Source organism: Schistocerca cancellata, chromosome 8, assembly GCF_023864275.1.
Source record: "Schistocerca cancellata isolate TAMUIC-IGC-003103 chromosome 8, iqSchCanc2.1, whole genome shotgun sequence".
Taxonomy (NCBI): Eukaryota; Metazoa; Arthropoda; class Insecta; order Orthoptera; family Acrididae; genus Schistocerca; species Schistocerca cancellata.
Genome location: NC_064633.1, coordinates 227,760,403 through 227,779,597, shown reverse-complemented (window position 1 = coordinate 227,779,597; position 19,195 = coordinate 227,760,403). Strand labels below are relative to the sequence as shown.

Sequence of the window (19,195 nt, the reverse complement as noted above, 5' to 3'; positions counted from 1 at the left end):
TTGCTAGAATGATTCCCCATGCGTCTCTGCTCCGCTCATGTACACTACTGGCCATTAAAATTGCTACACCAAGAAGAAATGCAGATGATAAACGGGTATTCGTTAGACAAATATATTATACTAGAACTGACATGTGATTACATTTTCACGCAATTTGGGTGCATAGACCCTGTGAAATCAGTACCTAGAACAAGCACCTCTGACCATAGTAACGGCCTTGATACGCCTGGGCATTGAGTCAAACAGAGTTTGGATGCCGTGTACTGGTACAGCTGCCCATGCAGCTTCTACACGATACCACAGTTCATCAAGCGTAATGACTGGCGTATTGTGACGAGCCAGTTGCTCGGCCACCATTGACCAGATGTTTTCAGTTGGTGAGAGATCTGGAGAATGTACTGGCCAGGCCAGCAGTCGAACATTTTCTGTATCCAGAAAGGCCCGTACAGGACCTGCAACATGCGGTCGTGCATTATCCTGCTGAAATGTAGGGTTTCGCAGGGATCGAATGTAGGGTGGAGCTACGGGTCTTAACACGTCTGAAATGTAACGTCCACTGTTCAAAGTGCCGTCAGTGCGAACAAGAGGTGACCGAGACGTGTAACCAATGGCACCCCGTACCATCACGCCAGGTGATAAGTCAGTATGGCGATGACGAATACACACATCCAATGTGCATTCCCCGCGATGTCGCCAAACACGGATGCGACCATCATGATGCTGTAAACAGAACCTGGATTCATCCGAAAAAAAAATGACGTTTTGCACTCAGGTTCATCGTCGAGTACACCATCGCAGGCGCTCCTGCCTGTGATGCAGCGTCAAGGGTAACCACAGCCATGGTCTCCGAGCTGATAGTCCATGCTGCTGCAAACGTCGTCGCACTGTTCGTGCAGATGGTTGTTGTCTTGCAAACGTCACCATCTGTTGACTCAGGGATAGAAACGTGGCTGCACGATCCTTTACAGCCATGCGGATAAGATGCCTGTCATCTCGACTGCTAGTGATACTAGGCCGTTGGGATCCAGCACGGCGTTCCGTATTACCCTCCTGAACCCACCGATTCCATATTCTGCTAACAGTCATTGGATCTCGACCAACGCGAGCAGCAATGTCGCAATACGATAAACCGCAATCGCGACAGGCTACAATCCGACCTTTATCTAAGTCGGAAACGTGATGGCACGCATTTCTCCTCCTTACACGAGGCATCACAACAACGTTTCACCAGGCAACGCCGGTTAACTGCTGTTTGTGTTTGAGAAATTGGTTGGAAACTTTCCTCATGTCAGCACGTTGTATGTGTCGCCACCGGCGCCAACCTTGTGTGAATGCTCTGAAAAGCTAATCATTCGCATATCACAGCATCTTCTTCCTGTCGGTTAAATTTCGCGTCTGTAGCACGTCATCTTCGTGTTCTGGCAATTTTAATGGCCAGTAGTGTACTTTCCTTACCGCGTCACGTGCCTTCTGCGCCACTAGACAGCATACAGTCTTGCGGTGGGCGGTGATTATAATGTTTTGGCTCTTCAGTGTATTTGTTTTAGTTTGTTGTCAAATACATTCTTCTACTGATTAGTCAGATCACGATCCTACTTAAATGACTCTATAGCGGTATAGTCTGAAATACATCTAATTGGTATACAATCTGGACTGAAGAACTTCCCTTTATTAACTGACATAAGCTACATTGCTACAGCGAGGATTTCTACTTCTACGTTACTCTTGTTAGCAGCTTTTCTTGATACGAAATTAGGTATATTGACTTCGTCTTCTTTGGTTGGTTTGGTTTGTTTTGGGGGAGGAGACCAGACAGCGAGGTAATCGGTCTCATAGGATTAGGGAAGGAAGTCGGCAGTGCCCTTTCAAAGGAACCATCCCGGCATTTGCCTGGAGCGATTTAGGGAAATCACGGAAAATCTAAATCGGGATGGCCGGTCGCGGGATTGAACCGTCGTCCTCCCGAATGTGAGTCCAGTGTCTTCTTTGGTGTATGACTTTAGGGAAACTGTCACCAGTAACATTACCTTTGCTGTCGCGAAGTGTGTGAAATCTTATGGGACTTAACTGTAAGGTCATCAGTCCCTAAGCTTACACACTACTTAAGCTACGTTAAAGTAGGGACAAATACATGCACCCATGCCCGAGGGAGGACTCGAACCTTCGCGGGGACCAGCCGCACAGTCCATGACTACAGCGCCTTAGACCGCTGTCGCAAAGTGAATAAATTGTCTTTCCAATGATGTATTTCACATATGACCAGAATCTCTCTGATTTTCTGCTAGATTTCAAAACAGAGTTTGGTTGTGGAGTCTACTAAAAGCATCTGTTTCGGTGTTTGCGCCAAATTTTGAACTTTTGTAAGACTTCGCCAATCTTGGGGATTTTGCATTCTTTTACATTTGGCAAGCTGTTTTCGTTGCTCCTGCAACAACGTTCTGACCTGTTTTGTGTACCATAGGGAATCAGTTCCGTCAATTATTAATTTGTCGTTATAAATATACTCTGCTGTCGATGCTAACACTTTCGTTATTGGTTATGAATGGAAGCTGTCTTAGATCGTTTAGCCGGCCGGGGTGGCCGAGCGGTTCTAGGCGCTACAGTCTGGAACCGCGCGACCGCTACGGTCGCAGGTTCGAATCCTGCCTCGGGCATGGAGGTGTGTGATGTCCTTAGGTTAGTTAGGTTTAAGTAGTTTTAAGTTCTAGGGGACTGATGACCTCAGATGTCAAGTCCCATAGTGCTCAGAGCCATTTGAAGCCATTATATCGTTTATTTGATGAGTCTCCTCAGCTCCCTCGTTTTCCGCTTAGCGCCTGGAGGCGAACTCACCTGTGGGCTGGTCCGGGTTGAGAGGGACGAAGATGGCGTCGCGCGCGATTGTTGCCAGCATCAGCGGCGCGAGGTGCGGGCTCCAGCTGCAGCAGGCCACAACCATGTCGCCGGCGCCGACTCGCAGCGCCGCGTCCTCCGCGGCCGCGCGCTGCAGCAGCCAGTGAGCACTCACCTCCTTGGCGCCGCCTCCAGCCTCTGGGTACACCTGCGAGCACGCACTCTGCTGCAGTTTCTTCAGAATTATTACCACGCGGCTGCTGCTGTGAAAGCCAGTCTGAGAACCTGTCCAATGAAATTACACTACTGGCCATTAAAGTTGCTACACCACGAAGATTTCGTGCTACGGACGCGAAAGTTAACCGACAGGAAGAAGATGCTGTGATATGCAAATGATTAGCTTTTCAGAGCATTCACACGAGGTTGGCGCCGGTAGCGACATCTACAACGCGCTGACTCGAGGATAGTTTCCAAGTCCGCAGCTCGCGATCGTGCGGTAGCGTTCTAGCTTCCCGCGCCCGGGTTCCCGGGTTCGATTCCCGGCGGGGTCAGGGATTTTCTCTGCCTCGTGATGACTGGGTGTTGTGTGATGTCCTTAGGTTAGTTAGGTTTAAGTAGTTCTAAGTTCTGGGGGACTGATGACCATAGATGTTAAGTCCTATAGTGCTCAGAGCCATTTGAATTTTTGAACCAAAGTTTCCAACCGATTTCTCATACACAAACAGCAGTTGAACGGCGCTGCCTGGTGAAACGTTGTTGTGCTGCCTCGTGTAAGGAGGGGAAATGCGTACCACCACGTTTCCGACTTTGATAAACGTCGGATTGTAGCCTGTTGCGATTGCGGTTTATCATATCGCGACGTTTCTGCTCGCGTTGGTCGAGATCCAATGACTGTTAGCAGAATATGGAATCGGTGGGTTCAAGAGGTTAATACGGTACGCCGTGCTGGATCCCAACGGCCTCGTATCACTAGCAGTCTAGATGGCAGGCATCTTATCCGCATGGCTGTACCGGATCGTGCAACCATGTCTCGATCCCTGAGTCAACGGATGGGGACGTTTGCAAGACAACTGTGGTGTCACCGCCAGACGCCACACTTGCTAGGTGGTAGCCTTTAAATCGGCCGCGGTCCGTTAGTATACGTCGGACCCGCGTGTCGCCACTATCAGTGATTGCCAACCGAGCGCCGCCACACGGCAGGTCTAGTGTAGCCTCCCTAGCACTCGCCCCAGCTGTACAGCCGACTTTGCTAGCGATGGTTCATTGACTACTTACGCTCTCATTTGCAGACACGACAGTTTAGCATAGCCTTCAGCTACGTCATTTGCTACGACCTAGCAAGGCGCCATATTCTTCAAGAATGTATTCTGAACAGATAATATTGTGAATCATGTACCGTCAAGAGCGACGTTCCTCATTAATGGATTAAAATTAAGTATGAAACTAATTATGTCCGCTTTCTGAATTCTAATTCCTTGACATGTTTCAGACCTCACGTCAGTATCGTCCTTCCCTCCTCACGCCAGCCTGCGTTAGCTAAACGCGTGCATTTCGGCCTTCTCTCGTAACACGGTTTGGCTCTTCTGCCAACACAACAACAACAACCATCTGCACGAACAGTTAGACGACGTTTGCAGCAACATGGACTATCAGCTCGGAGACCATGGCTGCGGTTACCCTTGACGCTGCATCACAGACAGGAGCGCCAGCCATGGTGTTCTCAACTACGAATCTGGGTGCACGAATGGCAAAACGTCATTTTTTCGGATGAATAATGGTTCTGTTTACAGCATCATGATGGTCGCTTCCGTGTTTGGCGACATCACGGTGAACGCACATTGAAAGCTTGTATTCGTCATCACCACACTGGCGTATCACACGTCGTGATGGTATGGGGTGCCATTGGTTACTTGTCTCGGTCACCTCTTGTTCGCATTGACGGCACTTTGAACAGTGGGCGTTACATTTCAGATGTGTTACGACCCGTGGCTCTACCCTCATTCGATCCCTGCGAAACCCTACATTTCAGCAGGATAATGCACGACCTCATGTTGCAGGTCCTGTACGGGCCTTTCTGGATACAAAAAATGTTCGACTGCTGCCCTGGCCAGCACATTCTCCAGATCTCTCACCAATTGAAAACGTCGGGTCAATGGTGGCCGAGAAACTGGTTCGTCACAATACGCCAGTCACCACTCTTGATGAACCGTGGTACCTTGTTGAAGCTGCATGGGCAGCTGTACCTGTACACCCCATCCAAGCTGTATTTGACGTATCAAGGCCGTTATTACAGCCAGAGGTGGTTGTTCTAGGTACTGATTTCACAGGATCTATGCACCCAAATTGCTTGAAAATGTAATCACATGTCAGTTCCAGTATAATATATTTGTCCAATGAATACCCGTTTATCATCTGCATTTCTTCTTGGTATAGCAATTTTAATGGCCAGTAATGTTCAAATGGCTCTGAGCACTATGCGACTTAACTTCTGAGGTCATCAGTCGCCTAGAACTTAGAACTAATTAAACCTAACTACCCTAAGGACATCACACACATCCATGCCCGAGGCAGGATTCGAACCTGCGACCGTAGCGGTCGCTCGGCTCCAGACTGTAGCGCCCAGAACCACACGGCCACTCCGGCCGGCGCCAGTAATGTAGTTGCTACTTAACGTCAGTCACTTGCCACTAAGGTGTTCTCACATCAGCTGTCAATCGGTTCATACTTCGGAGACTGGCCACTTACAAGACTATAGGGTCTAGGAAGCCTGCCATTTATGCTGCTATTTAAAGCGTTATTGGCACACTTGTAATTCACGTATTTTCCAGAGTAACGGGAGCACAAAATTTCTTGCTCACGCAGTGACCGTGATGTACAAACATCAAAAAAAGTTTTGCATCACCCCTGTTCCAGAACTCCAGAAGAAAGACGTTGACTGTGGATATTGTATCACAGACATAGTCCTTTTGGCTGTTCAGAGATGTTAGTAAACCCCGCCCAAACATGTAAACAAACATGCATGAGCAGCGCCTGTTAGACGGAGGGGGCCCGACATCCGATCAGTCCCAGTCATTCCACCAGGAAAGCGATACACGGCTCGTGTTGTCTGTAATTCAACCATGCCTAGATGGCCAACACCACGGTTCGATCGCGTCCGCATTGTTACTTTGTGCCAGGAAGGGCTCTCAACAAGGGAAGTGTTCAGGCGTCTCGGAGTGAACCAAAGCGATGTTTTTCGGACATGGAGGAGATGCAGAGAGATAGGAAATGTCGGCGACATGCCTCGCTCAGGCCGCCAAGGGTTACATTAATCCCTACTGCTCGTTTAACAAATCAGTTCCAATATTGAGAAGCGTCGTACAAGAATTTAGTATCGTCAAATATTGTTCTCTGTTCATTTGTGAGACTGTGCTCAGCTACGACTGATTTCTCGTTTCAGTGTGCCTGCATGGCTGCGGTAATAACTGCTGTAATTGATTCCGTACTTACAAGGAGCGACACTGTTCTTAGCCTGGCACAACATCTCTATTACTTTCTTGGGTGGTCGGAAAATAAGGCCTCTTCTTCCCAGAAGCTTGACTATTATCAGTAACCAAAGCTTATGATACGATCCCAATGTGATCACAATGTGATCGTTTCATAAGCTTTGGTTACTGATAATAACTTGACACCAGTGCTTATGAGTTTAATTTGTACACCATAGCACTGAAGATGATCACTATGCGATTGAAAATCGATGTTTCTGTCAATAAACCATCAATATTACGGCCAACTCTGACCTTCTCTCTAATAATTTTAACTAATGCTTTTCGTGTTACGACTCAAACTGTGCGCAACAGGCTGCATGACTTGCAACTTCATTCCCGACATCCATGGCGAGATCCATCTTTGCAACCAAGACACCATGCAGCGCGGTACAGATGGACCTAACAACATGCCGAATGGACCGCTCAGGATTGGCATCGCGTTCTCTTCACCGATGAGAGTCGCGTTTGCCTTCTCTGTTCGAGACCTGTTTGGAGGCAATCCGATCAGGCTGAACGCCTTAGACACACTGTCCAACGAGTGGAGCAAGGTGGAGGTTCCCTGCTGTTTTGGGGTGGCATTATGTGGGGCCGACGTACGCAGCTGGTGGTTATGGAAGGCGCCGTAACGGCTGTACGATACCTGAACGCCATCCTCCGACCGATAGTGCAACCATATCGGCAGCATATTGGCGAGGCATTCGTCTTCATGGACGAAAATTCGATCCCCCATCGTGCACATCTTGTGAATGACTTCCTTCAGGATAACGACGTTTCTCGACTAGAGTGGCCAGCATGTTCTACAGACGTGAACCCTATCGAACATGCCTGGGATAGATACAAGAGGGTTGTTCATGGATGTGACCCACCAACCACTCTGAGGGATCTACGCCGAATCGCCGTTGAGGAATGACAATCTGGACCAACAGTGCCTTGATGAACTTGTGGATAGTATGCCACGGCGAATGTAGGCATGCATCAATGCAAGAGGACGTGCTACTGAGTATTAGAGGTACCAGGTGTGTGCAGCAATCTGGACCAACACCTCTGAAGGTCTCGCTGTATGGTGGTACAACATGCAATGTGTGGTTTTCATGAGCAATAAGAAGGGCGGAAATGAGTTTATGTTGATCTCTACACCAATTTTCTGTACAGGTTTTGGAACTCTCGGAACCGATGTGATGCAAAGTATTTTTTATGTGTGTATTTGTAACAGTATTACAGCAAACTGTCAAACCTAATGAGCACAAGCACGAAATTACGTCAACGCGATCATATTGACTCAGCCATTCACGACAGCAGCTACTGCTTCCGCTAATGTTTTTTTTTTCGAAATAATCCTAGTAATTGAGGAAATAAGGCAGCACCAGTCAAGGGACAATGAGCGACATGTCCGTACATTTTTCTAATACGAAATGAGTCCAGTTCTCAAGTGATAGGTGGTTTACATGTCAAGAAAATCATGGACCGATCCATACTCGTCTGCCAACTTTTTAACACGAAGTTGCGGCCCTACCTACGATCGGGATTGGTACCCAAAGTGTTAAACGTGACATGCAAACACAGTGGGTCACTTCTCAAGTGCTGACACACTGTTACATATACCGTGGAGCAATGTTGGGAGCGACTGCTCACAGGTATGATATGAAAGCGACATTCTGTCGACAGCTGACTAAGTGACTAACCACTGAATGCAGAAGACGACGCATTTTCAAGTCCTGAATTGGCACACGTCAACAAGCTGTGGCCCAACTATTAATCACGCTCACTTTGTTGATGGAGTTTAACACTGACCTCTACTAGCAAACTAGAGACAAGAAAATGTAAGTCAGTACTAAAAACGAATGTAATTTCTCACTTTCAATGATTACCTGAAAATATCTTCACTCACTGTATGAGTTGGAGCGATAGTAACCTATGAACAGTCCTTGTTAGCACGTTAGAGGCAACACAGGTGCACTTCAAACGATGAAAGAATGAGAGAAACAAATAGTAAGAGCAAATAAAAAGTCAATAAGATGATGAAAATGACAAAGTAGTGAAAGTGGTAGTACTACAGTTAAAGCAGTTAACTCAATAAAATAATAATCAAACTCTTAGAAAGACTCTAATGAATATGGCGCATAAAGCCTTGTCGTTCTAACATGATTGTCGATTGACTCACGGTAGACTTAACATGTGGGCACTGACGTTACAAAAATATAGTTTTGAACTAAAAATATCAACTAGGGAAAGGAAACATCATAGCAGATGTGCTCTCTAGATTGGCAGTCTGTATAGATATTACTTTGCAATGGTAAATACATCAGTACATCAGATATCAGATATATTCCATTCGAAATTTATTTGAAAAGGACTCTAAAGGATATGAGGAATGAATAAGCTGATGACACTAGTTTGAAGATGATTAAAGCTGTTCGTTTTTGGAGCATCACCTGCAACCAGCTTTGCGAAAGAAGCGGCGACACTTTCTGCGCAACCCACCCATCATTTTGCACGAAAATGCGCGAGTGCATACAGCGCAATCTGTGGTGCCCTGTTCGGTCGATGGGACTGGGAGGTACTGTACCATCCACCATACTCCCCGGACTTAAGTCCTTGTGACTTTGATTTGATTCCGAAGATGAAGGAACCACTTCGTGACATTCGCTTCAGAACTGTTCCAGAGATTCGACAGCCAGTAGACCGCTCCATTCGTACCATCAACAGAACAGGCTCTGCTAACAGTATACTACGCCTTCCACATCGCTGGCAATGGGTTATACACAACGCTGGTGACTACTTTGAAGGACAGTAACTCTTTTGTATCGGTTGTGAATAAATAGTTGCCACTCTTTAAGTTCCAACCTACGTAGATGACAAAGCGCATGTACACTATTACCTGAGCTCAGCTAAAGGAGGGTTTATATACGGTTACTGGCACTGGACGTCTTGCTAAAATATGTAAAAGCATATCCTCTAAGGAAAAGTACAGTCTATGTTATAAAAAAGTTATGAAGGAAGATTTCTTATAAAATATTGGTAAACGAAGAAATGTCGTTAATGATAAAGATCCACAGACTGGATCATAAGTGTCGTAAGACTTATTAATGTTGCTAATACTAGTATTTCAAAAGAATTCAACACAGTAACTTCGGTTCACACATTTGTTCACAGCGCCCAATACATTTTCAGTTATATGTATTTTCTGCAGAGGGTAGAACAGTCTACAGTTTTCTGAACAACACCAACGTATAGCGTAGGAATCACTTATTCTCAGCATCCTCGCGCACCATGGTCTACGTAAAGGTGGATGAAAAGCTGGACTGGTCGACAGATGTTCGTGCGATCCGGCTGCCGGAGAATTATGCATCTTACTTTGTTCAAAAATGGCTCTGAGCACTATGGGACTTAACATCTAAGGTCATCAGTCCCCTAGAACTTAGAACTACTTAAACCTAACTAACCTAAAGACATCACAAACATCTATGCCCGAGGCAGGATTCGATCCTGCGACCGTAGCGGTCGCGCGGTTCCAGACTGTTGCGCCTAGAACCGCTCGGCCACCCCGGCCGGCATCTTACTTTGTCATCTCTGCCATGCTACATCTCTTTCATCACGGTTCTTTTCTACAAGAATTGTGATTTAATATCCTACTGAAGTAAAACATTCCCAACTCCTTGTTTCCTTCTTGAAGCACCTTATGGTAGCTTCTTAGTAGCAGGAGGTACTCCTTTTTCCACCTACGTCAAATATCCTCATTGATCTTTTGCCTTAAAACTCCATTTCAAGATTCCTTCCAGTTACTGGTCCTGGCCTACACGGAATGGTTATCAGTTTACCACCCTTTAAGAAGTGAGTTGGCGTCAGTGCCATATCGATCTCTCCTTGAGTGATGGGTCTTGAGTTCACTGCAGCTTTTATACCTATCAAAATGGTGTTAAGGCTCTCTTCATCCAGTCGATGGCGACCAAGCACCTTCCTCAGACAACGCTTTATGGAACCTATCAGATGTTCCCATCAGCCTCGCCATCAAACCGCCCATGGTGGTCACTTCCAGATAATTCCACCGTGAGCACAGTAGTACTGTATGTCAGAAGTCTACAGGTGGACGTATCGACGACGAGTTCAACATGAACTGCACGTGTTGTGGCGCACATGAATAGGACCATATAGAACATATTGACATGGTGTCCAGTTTTAGCATATAATGGTCCAGCGATATCATTGCCTGTTACTGCAAATGGTCTTGCAAGTTGAACTCTGTCCAGTGTTAGTAGAGTCTCCATTTCTTCATATCGACGACTGTATATTATCTAGAGGGCAAACAAGAGCGAAGAACTCTCCGAATACCTTGTTCTTGCAAAATCCAGAATTCTTTCCCCAGTTCTCCTATAACAATGCGTCCATCAATTTGATGCGGTATTATGTGCATGTGTTTGATGAGAAACTCAGTCAAATAACGAAGTCCGTCGACTGCAATTGGATAGTTCTCTGAGTTGGACAGTGCAGCCGATTGTAGGTTACTACCCACCCGAATCACGCCATCTGACAGGAAAGTATTGTATTTAGCAATTTTTGATTCTTTGGGTAACTGTTCTCCCTTACGCAATACTGAGAGCTAGGCATGGAACAGCTCCACTTGTACTCTTCTAAACTGGTGTGTATGGCCGTTTTGTAACTCCACAGGACTCAAATTACCAGTATTTCTAAACTTATTCTTCGTGGTCTCAATAATTCGAAATACAAGAGCAGTAACGTGCAGTGTTCGCTCGTACGAACTGGATTTTGGAATGTTGAACAGGGGATCAGTGATGGTGATCAGAGTGCATTTTTCCTGGTTTTGGCTTCTGCACTGATTTAGGTGGAGCTGGGATGTCAAGCGGCCATGACTGTTTGTCTTCTGAAATCCAGATGCCGAGTGTTATTGGTAGGTCTGCTTCAAGTCCCCATGTGAGATGATCTTCGGGTTTTTGACTTGGAGAACAGTGCCTCCGTTGACTGAATGTTGTGGGGGGGGTACTATTTCTGCAAATGAAAGTGTTCTATTTGTGTGGGTCATTTCGTTCCCACTCCAAGGTGATGGTTGAGTCGCTCCAGAGAGTAGCTTCGTTGGCATCAAACCCTGTTTCGTAGCAAAAGTAACGAAAGCGGCGTGAGCCAACCAACGCTGCAAGTAATTCCAACTTAGGTAAGGCTACCTTCTTGATTAGTGGCAGCATGTTCTTGCTGCAAACAATGCGTGCTCTGTAACTGACTTGTCCTTACGTACAGGATTGCACAAAAGGATCTTTCAGGTACTCATGCACTTCAGTAGAGTCGCTTGTGTCTCTCCTAGCTATCCATCGGGTAATGCACAAAGATGATAAATGATGAAATTTCGAGGCCCAAGAGTGCCAACTACGTGCAAGATCTTGAAAGACAAGCTTAGCAACAATCCCAATGGGTATGAACGGACCTAGGGGATCATAAAACTGAGCGGCTGGTCGAAGAACGTTTCTCTTGGTTGCCAGTTTGTCTGTCAGGGCTTCCGTTATATTTTGGTAGGCAGCAGAGTCATCTTCTGTACTGTGATTGATTCCCGGGTTTGCATTGTGGACTTGGTTCCTGGGCCTTTGGCGTGCTTTGTTGGCTTCAGTTCTTTCGATTTACTCACCAATTTGGAAAGTGGAAGGTTTATTTGCAGTGAGAGTGCTGTCATTTCATGATAAGCAGTTGAAGCATCGTCACGTTCTCACGCTAGCTACAGTGTAGTTTATGAACATAGAACTGTCAATGAGTACTGACACTCGTGGATATTTGTCGCTATTTAGTACTGTTAGCTCCCTTATAGCAGCTGACAAAAGGAATAAGCCTGGCCGAAGTCCAAATGGCTAACGTTTGAAGCGATATGTTATCACATCAGTTTGTTCAACACGATACCAAAGGAACCTACTGAGATCTCTATTCTCTTCGTTCATGGTCAACTATAAGAAGAAATCGCAAGTCATTTTCTCTCTTTCTCCAGCTCTCCATTAAAATCACCCATTAGAATTTTCATGTGATTTTGTGAAATTTTGAAAATTACATTTTCTACCACTTCTCATGACTTATTTACTTTTACTGGGTTTGTTTTATTTCTTGGTTGATCGGCATATTAACATTAATTACTGTGCAAATTTTATTTGTACGTTTCAAACAAATTGTCCTTAATATGTCGTTCACATTATTTACCTTCATTATGTAGCTAAGAATGTATCGTGAAACCACGAATGCAACTCCTAAGTAGGGTGTATTTTTAAGAGTTATTTTGTCTATTTTTTAGCAGTCTCTAATTTTCAAAATCCATGGTGATCTCACCAGGAAATCTTGTTTCCTGCATTGATAAAAATATAATTTTTTGTTCATCGTTTCTTCCAATTTGTAGTGCTTCTATGGCTTCGGAGCGAATTAACTAATATTTTATATAATAGGTCATATTTTACTGTTATTATTAAAATCGTGGGCTTGTGTGAAACGTTAAAAGTGTCGGTGACCGCAAGTAAAAGCAATATTTGCGGGGATGGGAGAGTGGAGGGAGAGGAGAGGGGGTGGGAAGAGGGGGGCGGGAGGGAGGGAGGGAGAGGGAGAGGGGGGAGAGAGGGAGAGGGGAGAGAGAGAGAGAGAGAGAGAGAGAGAGAGAAACAGTAGCCTGTACTAGACTGGAAGCCTGGATACATACATCCTTGCAGCTAGTTAGTATCTACTCATCCGCTGTCGTTACTTACTTTTTTGCATCTTCTATAGATTTTATTGACGATGAACGTTATGATGTATAACGCGTAAGTTGGACAAAAGGTTACATTTTGCTGTTGTCGTGATCATCAGTTCGAAGACTGGCGTGATGCAGCCCGCCACCCAACTCTACCTTGTGCAAGCCTCTTCAAATCTGCATAACTCCTGCAGCCTACGTATATATACACTTGCCTGCTGCTTTACCCCCGCCCACTCCCAAAACATTTCCCTCCATTACAAAATTAACGATTCTTTGGTGCCAGAGTGTGTGTCCTATTAACTGATTCCTTGTTTTAGTCTATTTAAGTCATACATTCTTGTTCTTCCCAACTCGAATCAGTACTTCCGCATTAGCCAACCTGCCCATATAATCTTCAGCGTCCTTCTGTAAAACCACATTTCCAAAGCTGCTATCTCCTTTTTGTCCGAATTTTTTGTTGTCCCTGGTTGACTTCCGTACAATGCTAGACAAATACATCCACAAAAGACTCCCCGACTTATTTCTAAATTGGATGGCAATAAATACATCTTTTTCTCAGAAAGGCTTTTCTAGCTATTACCAGTCATCATTTTATATTCTCACCACTTCAGCCATCGTCAGTTACTTCCCAAATAACAAAAATCTGATTATTTTGAACTACTAAATGCTAATCATTTACACGTGTGTAATTATTTGTTTCTCTTTAATAATTCGGGGTTATTAGTGAGAAACAATGTTATTCTGCATTTGAAAACAATGATGTTATTTGTTATGCATGCTATTTCCATGGACAGATTATCAGAATTTTTCACCAGTATTTCATTTCTTTCTGTAAGAAAGCTAAATTGACTGGAGATACATGGATATGTATCTCCACCTGGGAACCTGTAGCAATGTTGTCTGTCAAGCAGTGTAAATGGCACTAAGTTCTTGCGCAAAAGTAATCATATATAATCAGCAAACAAGCTATATGTATGATAAGTAATCTGAACTAAACAAGAGTAATGATTTTTAGTAATATTCAGTGCTGTTGCATAATAGTCTTTTTACTAGTTGCAGATCGTTTATCGAATTTAACGCTACTGTTATTCGAGGTGGCGACACTTTTCTTTAAGCAAAATGAGCAGTTTCGTCACACGCACACAACACTAATGTATTTTTTCCTGTCAGAATATCTCATAAAAGTTCATACAGCAGCGTATAAGGATTTGGCTCACGTAAGATGCTGTTGGCATTAATAGAAATTCACTATATAGAGAGATTATTCACAGTCTAACCGGAATTTATTACCTCAGAATGGGTTCTGGACCACCAATACACAATTATTATCGCAATCATGACCAGCAACATTTATGTCAATTTAAAACTGCCGCTGCAATATTTCACTAAGATGGCGGCAAACATAAGAAAATCACTTATCGATTCTGCTTCAGCCCCTGTTTCACTACTAACATATAATATATATTAAATCTATTTGTACCTACACTATATACATTAACATTTGGAAATATTTCTCAATGTTAATCGCTTATTATTCAGCATTTACCAATAAACCACGCTGTACATCAATAGCGCTAATGGCCGCGCTCCTTTGTAGCTTATCAGAAAACTTAACATTTATATAGGTCGAGAATCACAATAAAATAAAACTCCAAACAAAGAAGATTCATTTCAGTGACACAAACTCTCTTTTTCAAATATTAAATTAGCAACATAATACAACTTTTTACAGACGTCTTTGTTACGAGACATCAGTCACATCCTACCAGTACAATAGTTCGAACAAGAAGGATCGCCGGCTGGTGTGGCCGTGCGGTTCTAGACGCTTCAGTGAGGAACCGCGAGACCGACACGGTCGCAGGTTCGAATCCTGCCTCGAACATGGATGTGTGTGATGTCCTTAGGTTAGTTAGGTTTAAGTAGTTCTAGGGGACTGATGACTTCAGATGTTAAGTCCCATAGTGATCAGAGCCATTTGAACCATTTGAAGAAGAAGGATCATTCTACAAGAATCATAGATAACAAAAGATTGAGATTTTCATTATCTTTTCCCATGGGTATTGTCTGAGATATAATTCTTTACAAAATATTTAATTATGTCATTGACCATAATTATTTATTATTTTACTAATGATGAAGTCCTTTTTATTAATATCACGAGAATGTTCTTTCACATTCCACACACAATGCTGTCGTGATTATTATTCTGAATAAAATATGGGCGTGGGTATTACACACGACATTGAAACTTTGCGGCAAAATTTGTAAGGATATGCGGAAGAGAAATAACGAATGAACCATTGGAAGAAACATTTCAGTTTTGACAAGAGAAGCTAAAACTTGGAAATTGTGTACCACGTTTATGTTCCAGGTTACAAACATTGCTCAGTGTGACGATCATTTGCATCCACGACGGTCTGGAACCGCACTAGAGATTGCTATACTGCTGCCCGAAACAGTGGACTGTCGAATGTTCAGCCATCATGACAAAGCTAGTGCACTCCTTGAAGCTCGCAAATTGGTCCAGCATTCTCAACCGTACCAGCAGCAACTTTTTCAACAACTTGTGGCGCAATTGGTCGTCGGTGTCTTCCATTAGCAATTCCCAAATCGCCAGTTATCTTCCGAATTATGTTCTTCAACGCTGGTCCGGAAAGATGACCTCTGCGTATTTCTTTAATGCACTGATACTCGTGAAGAGCAGAACTATTGCTGTTGTTTTAATGTAGAACCCTAATTTTTGCTTTTCAACCCTACGTCACCGTACTAGTATCGGCACCTAATGGCAAATCATGACACTAACAGTACTAACAACGCAAATCCTGCAGCGCGCTGTCTGGTCTTTATTCCTATACAGTCGGGTAGCCATATGGTAAATAGTTTTTAGTCTATGCGGGCTCGAGTAGCCAAAGTTTAATTACAACCACATTGTATTATGTGGCTGTGGGTAATACTCAACATTGCTTAAAGTGGGACTTATAAAATGTACGTCTGCGAATCCAGCACATAATTCGAATTAATTTCTTTTGTGACGTGAATAATTTTGGCTTAGTTGTGGAGATACGCAAGAATATTGTCTCATGGGACGTCAGTGAATAAAAAGTGCACAATATATAAAAATCCCAAAAGTTGTGATTTATTAATATTCAGAAGTATCTAAACCTAAATGTTTTAACAGGTTTACTATCACGCTTTTGCACTTTACGTTTTCATCAATGTGGACACGTAAGTACAGCTGTGTTTTCTCGAAGTATGAAGGTATTCCATTTGTTCAAGATTAGTTAATAATGTAGCGGTCGGAGCATAAAAACCAATCATTGGTTATGCCTTCTCCAAGGGAGGGTAGGAAGTGGAGGGAGGACATTGTACAAGAATTAACTACATCTGAATGAGGAAAATTTGAGAATATGGGAATGAATGTCTCCTTAGACGTTACTGTTGCCGATGATAGCTACCTTTGATAAATGTAATATAAAGACAGGATCCCTTCTCACTTGTAGTAAATTTCATTTCAACATGCTACCCCAGCAGACACATCTTAGTAATATGTTAAAAGGTTGAAGCACCAAGAGTTTATCTGTATTTGGTGTTGTTGTTGTTATTGTTGTTGTGGTCTTCAGTCCTGAGACTGGTTTGATGCAGCTCTCCATGCTACTCTATCCTGTGCAAGCTTCTTCATCTCCCAGTACCTACTGCAACCTACATCTTTCTGAATCTGCTTAGTGTATTCATCTCTTGGTCTCCCTCTACGATTTTTACCCTCCACTCTGCCCTCCAATGCTAAATTTGTGATCCCTTGATGCCTCAGAACATGTCCTACCAACCGATCCCTTCTTCTGGTCAAGTTGTGCCACAAACTTCTCTTCTCCCCAATCCTATTCAATACTTCCTCATTAGTTATGTGATCTACCCATCTAATCTTCAGCATTCTTCTGTAGCACCACATTTCGAAAGCTTCTATTCTCTTCTTGTCCAAACTATTTACCGTCCATGTTTCACTTCCATACATGGCTACACTCCATACAAATACTTTCAGAAATGACTTCCTGACACTTAAATCTATACTCGATGTTAATAAATTTCTCTTCTTCAGAAACGCTTTCCTTGCCATTGCCAGTCTACATTTTATATCCTCTCTACTTCGACCATCATCAGTTATTTTGCTCCCCAAATAGCAAAACTCCTTTACTACTTTAAGTGTCTCATTTCCTAATCTAATACCCTCAACATCACCCGACTTAATTCGACTACATTCCATTATCCTCGTTTTGCTTTTGTTGATGTTCATCTTATATCCTCCTTTCAAGACACTATCCATTCCGTTCAACTGCTCTTCCAAGTCCTTTGCTGTCTCTGACAGAATTACAATGTCATCGGCGAACCTCAACGTTTTTATTTCTTCTCCATGGATTTTAATACCTACTCCGAATTTTTCTTTTGTTTCCTTTACTGCTTACTCAATATACAGATTGAATAGCATCGGGGAGAGGCTACAACCCTGTCTCACTCCCTTCCCAACCACTGCTTCTCTTTCATGCCCCTCGACTCTTATAACTGCCATCTGGTTTCTATACAAATTGTAAATAGCCTTTCGCTCCCTGTATTTTAACCCTGCCACCTTTAGAATTTGAAAGAGAGTATTCCAGTCAACATTGTCAAAAGCTTTCTCTAAGTCTACAAATGCTAGGAACGTAGGTTTGCCTTTCCTTAATCTTTCTTCTAAGATAAGTCGTAAGGTCAGTATTGCCTCACGTGTTCCAGTATTTCTACGGAATCCAAACTGATCTTCTCCGAGGTCGGCTTCTACTAGTTTTTCCATTCGTCTGTAAAGAATTCGTGTTAGTATTTTGCAGCTGTGGATAATTAAACTGATTGTTCGGTAATTTTCACATCTGTCGACACCTGCTTTCTTTGGGATTGGAATTATTATATTCTTCTTGAAGTGTGAGGGTATTTCGCCTGTTTCATACATCTTGCTCACCAGATGGTAGAGTTTTGTCAGGACTGGCTCTCCCAAGGCCGTCAGTAGTTCCAGTGGAATGTTGTCTACTCCGGGGGCCTTGTTTCGACTCAGGTCTTTGAGTGCTCTGTCAAAATCTTCACGCAGTATCGTATCTCCCATTTCATCTTCGTCTACATCCTCTTCCATTTCCATAATATTGTCCTCAAGTGCATCGCCCTTGTATAGACCCTCTATATACTCCTTCCACCTTCCTGCTTTCCCTTCTTTGCTTAGAACTGGGTTTCCATCTGAGCTCTTGATGTTCACACAAGTGGTTCTCTTATCTCCAAAGGTCTCTTTAATTTTCCTGTAGGCAGTATCTATCTTATCCCTAGTGAGATAAGCCTCCACATCCTTACATTTGTCCTCTAGCCATGCCTGCTTAGCCATTTTGCACTTCCTGTCGATACCATTTTTGTGACGTTTGTATTCCTTTTTGCCTGCTTCATTTACTGCATTTTTATATTTTCTCCTTTCATCAATTAAATTCAATATTTCTTCTGTTACCCAAGGATTTCTACTACCCCTTTCTTTTTACCTACTTGATACTCTGCTGCCTTCACTACTTCATCCCTCAAAGCTACCCATTCTTGTTCTACTGTATTTCTTTCCACCATTCCTGTCAATTGTTCCCTTATGCTCTCCCTGAAACTCTCTACAACCTCTGGTTCTTTCAGTTCATCCAGGTCCCATATCCTTAAATTCCCACCTTTTTGCAGTTTCTTCAGTTTTAATCTACAGGTCATAACCAATAAATTGTGGTCAGAGTCCACATCTGCCCCTGGAAATGTCTTACAATTTAAAACCTGGTTCCTAAATCTCTGTCTTACCATTATATAATCTATCTGATACCTTTTAGTATCTCCAGGGTTCTTCCATGTATACAACCTTCTATCATGATTCTTAAACCAAGTGTTAGCTATGATTAAGTTGTGCTCTGTGCAAAATTCTACCAGGCGGTTTCCTCTTTCATTTCTTAGCCCCAATCCATATTCACCTACTACGTTTCCTTCTCTCCCTTTTCCTACACTCGAATTCCAGTCACCCATGACTATTAAATTTTCGTCTCCCTTCACTATCTGAATAATTTCTTTTATTTCATCATACATTTCTTCAATTTCTTCG

General features: G+C 43.5%; 1 protein-coding gene across 1 annotated transcript in view; it reads right to left on the bottom strand.

Moving 5' to 3' along the window:
- Positions 1-19,195, bottom strand: part of LOC126095480 (probable 4-coumarate--CoA ligase 1) — a 165,161-nt gene that overhangs the window by 67,364 nt on the left and 78,602 nt on the right. The window contains exon 3 of the mRNA XM_049910271.1: positions 2,833-3,040. Coding sequence (XP_049766228.1) covers positions 2,833-3,040 — 208 coding nt within the window. The remainder of the gene's footprint in view (positions 1-2,832; positions 3,041-19,195) is intronic.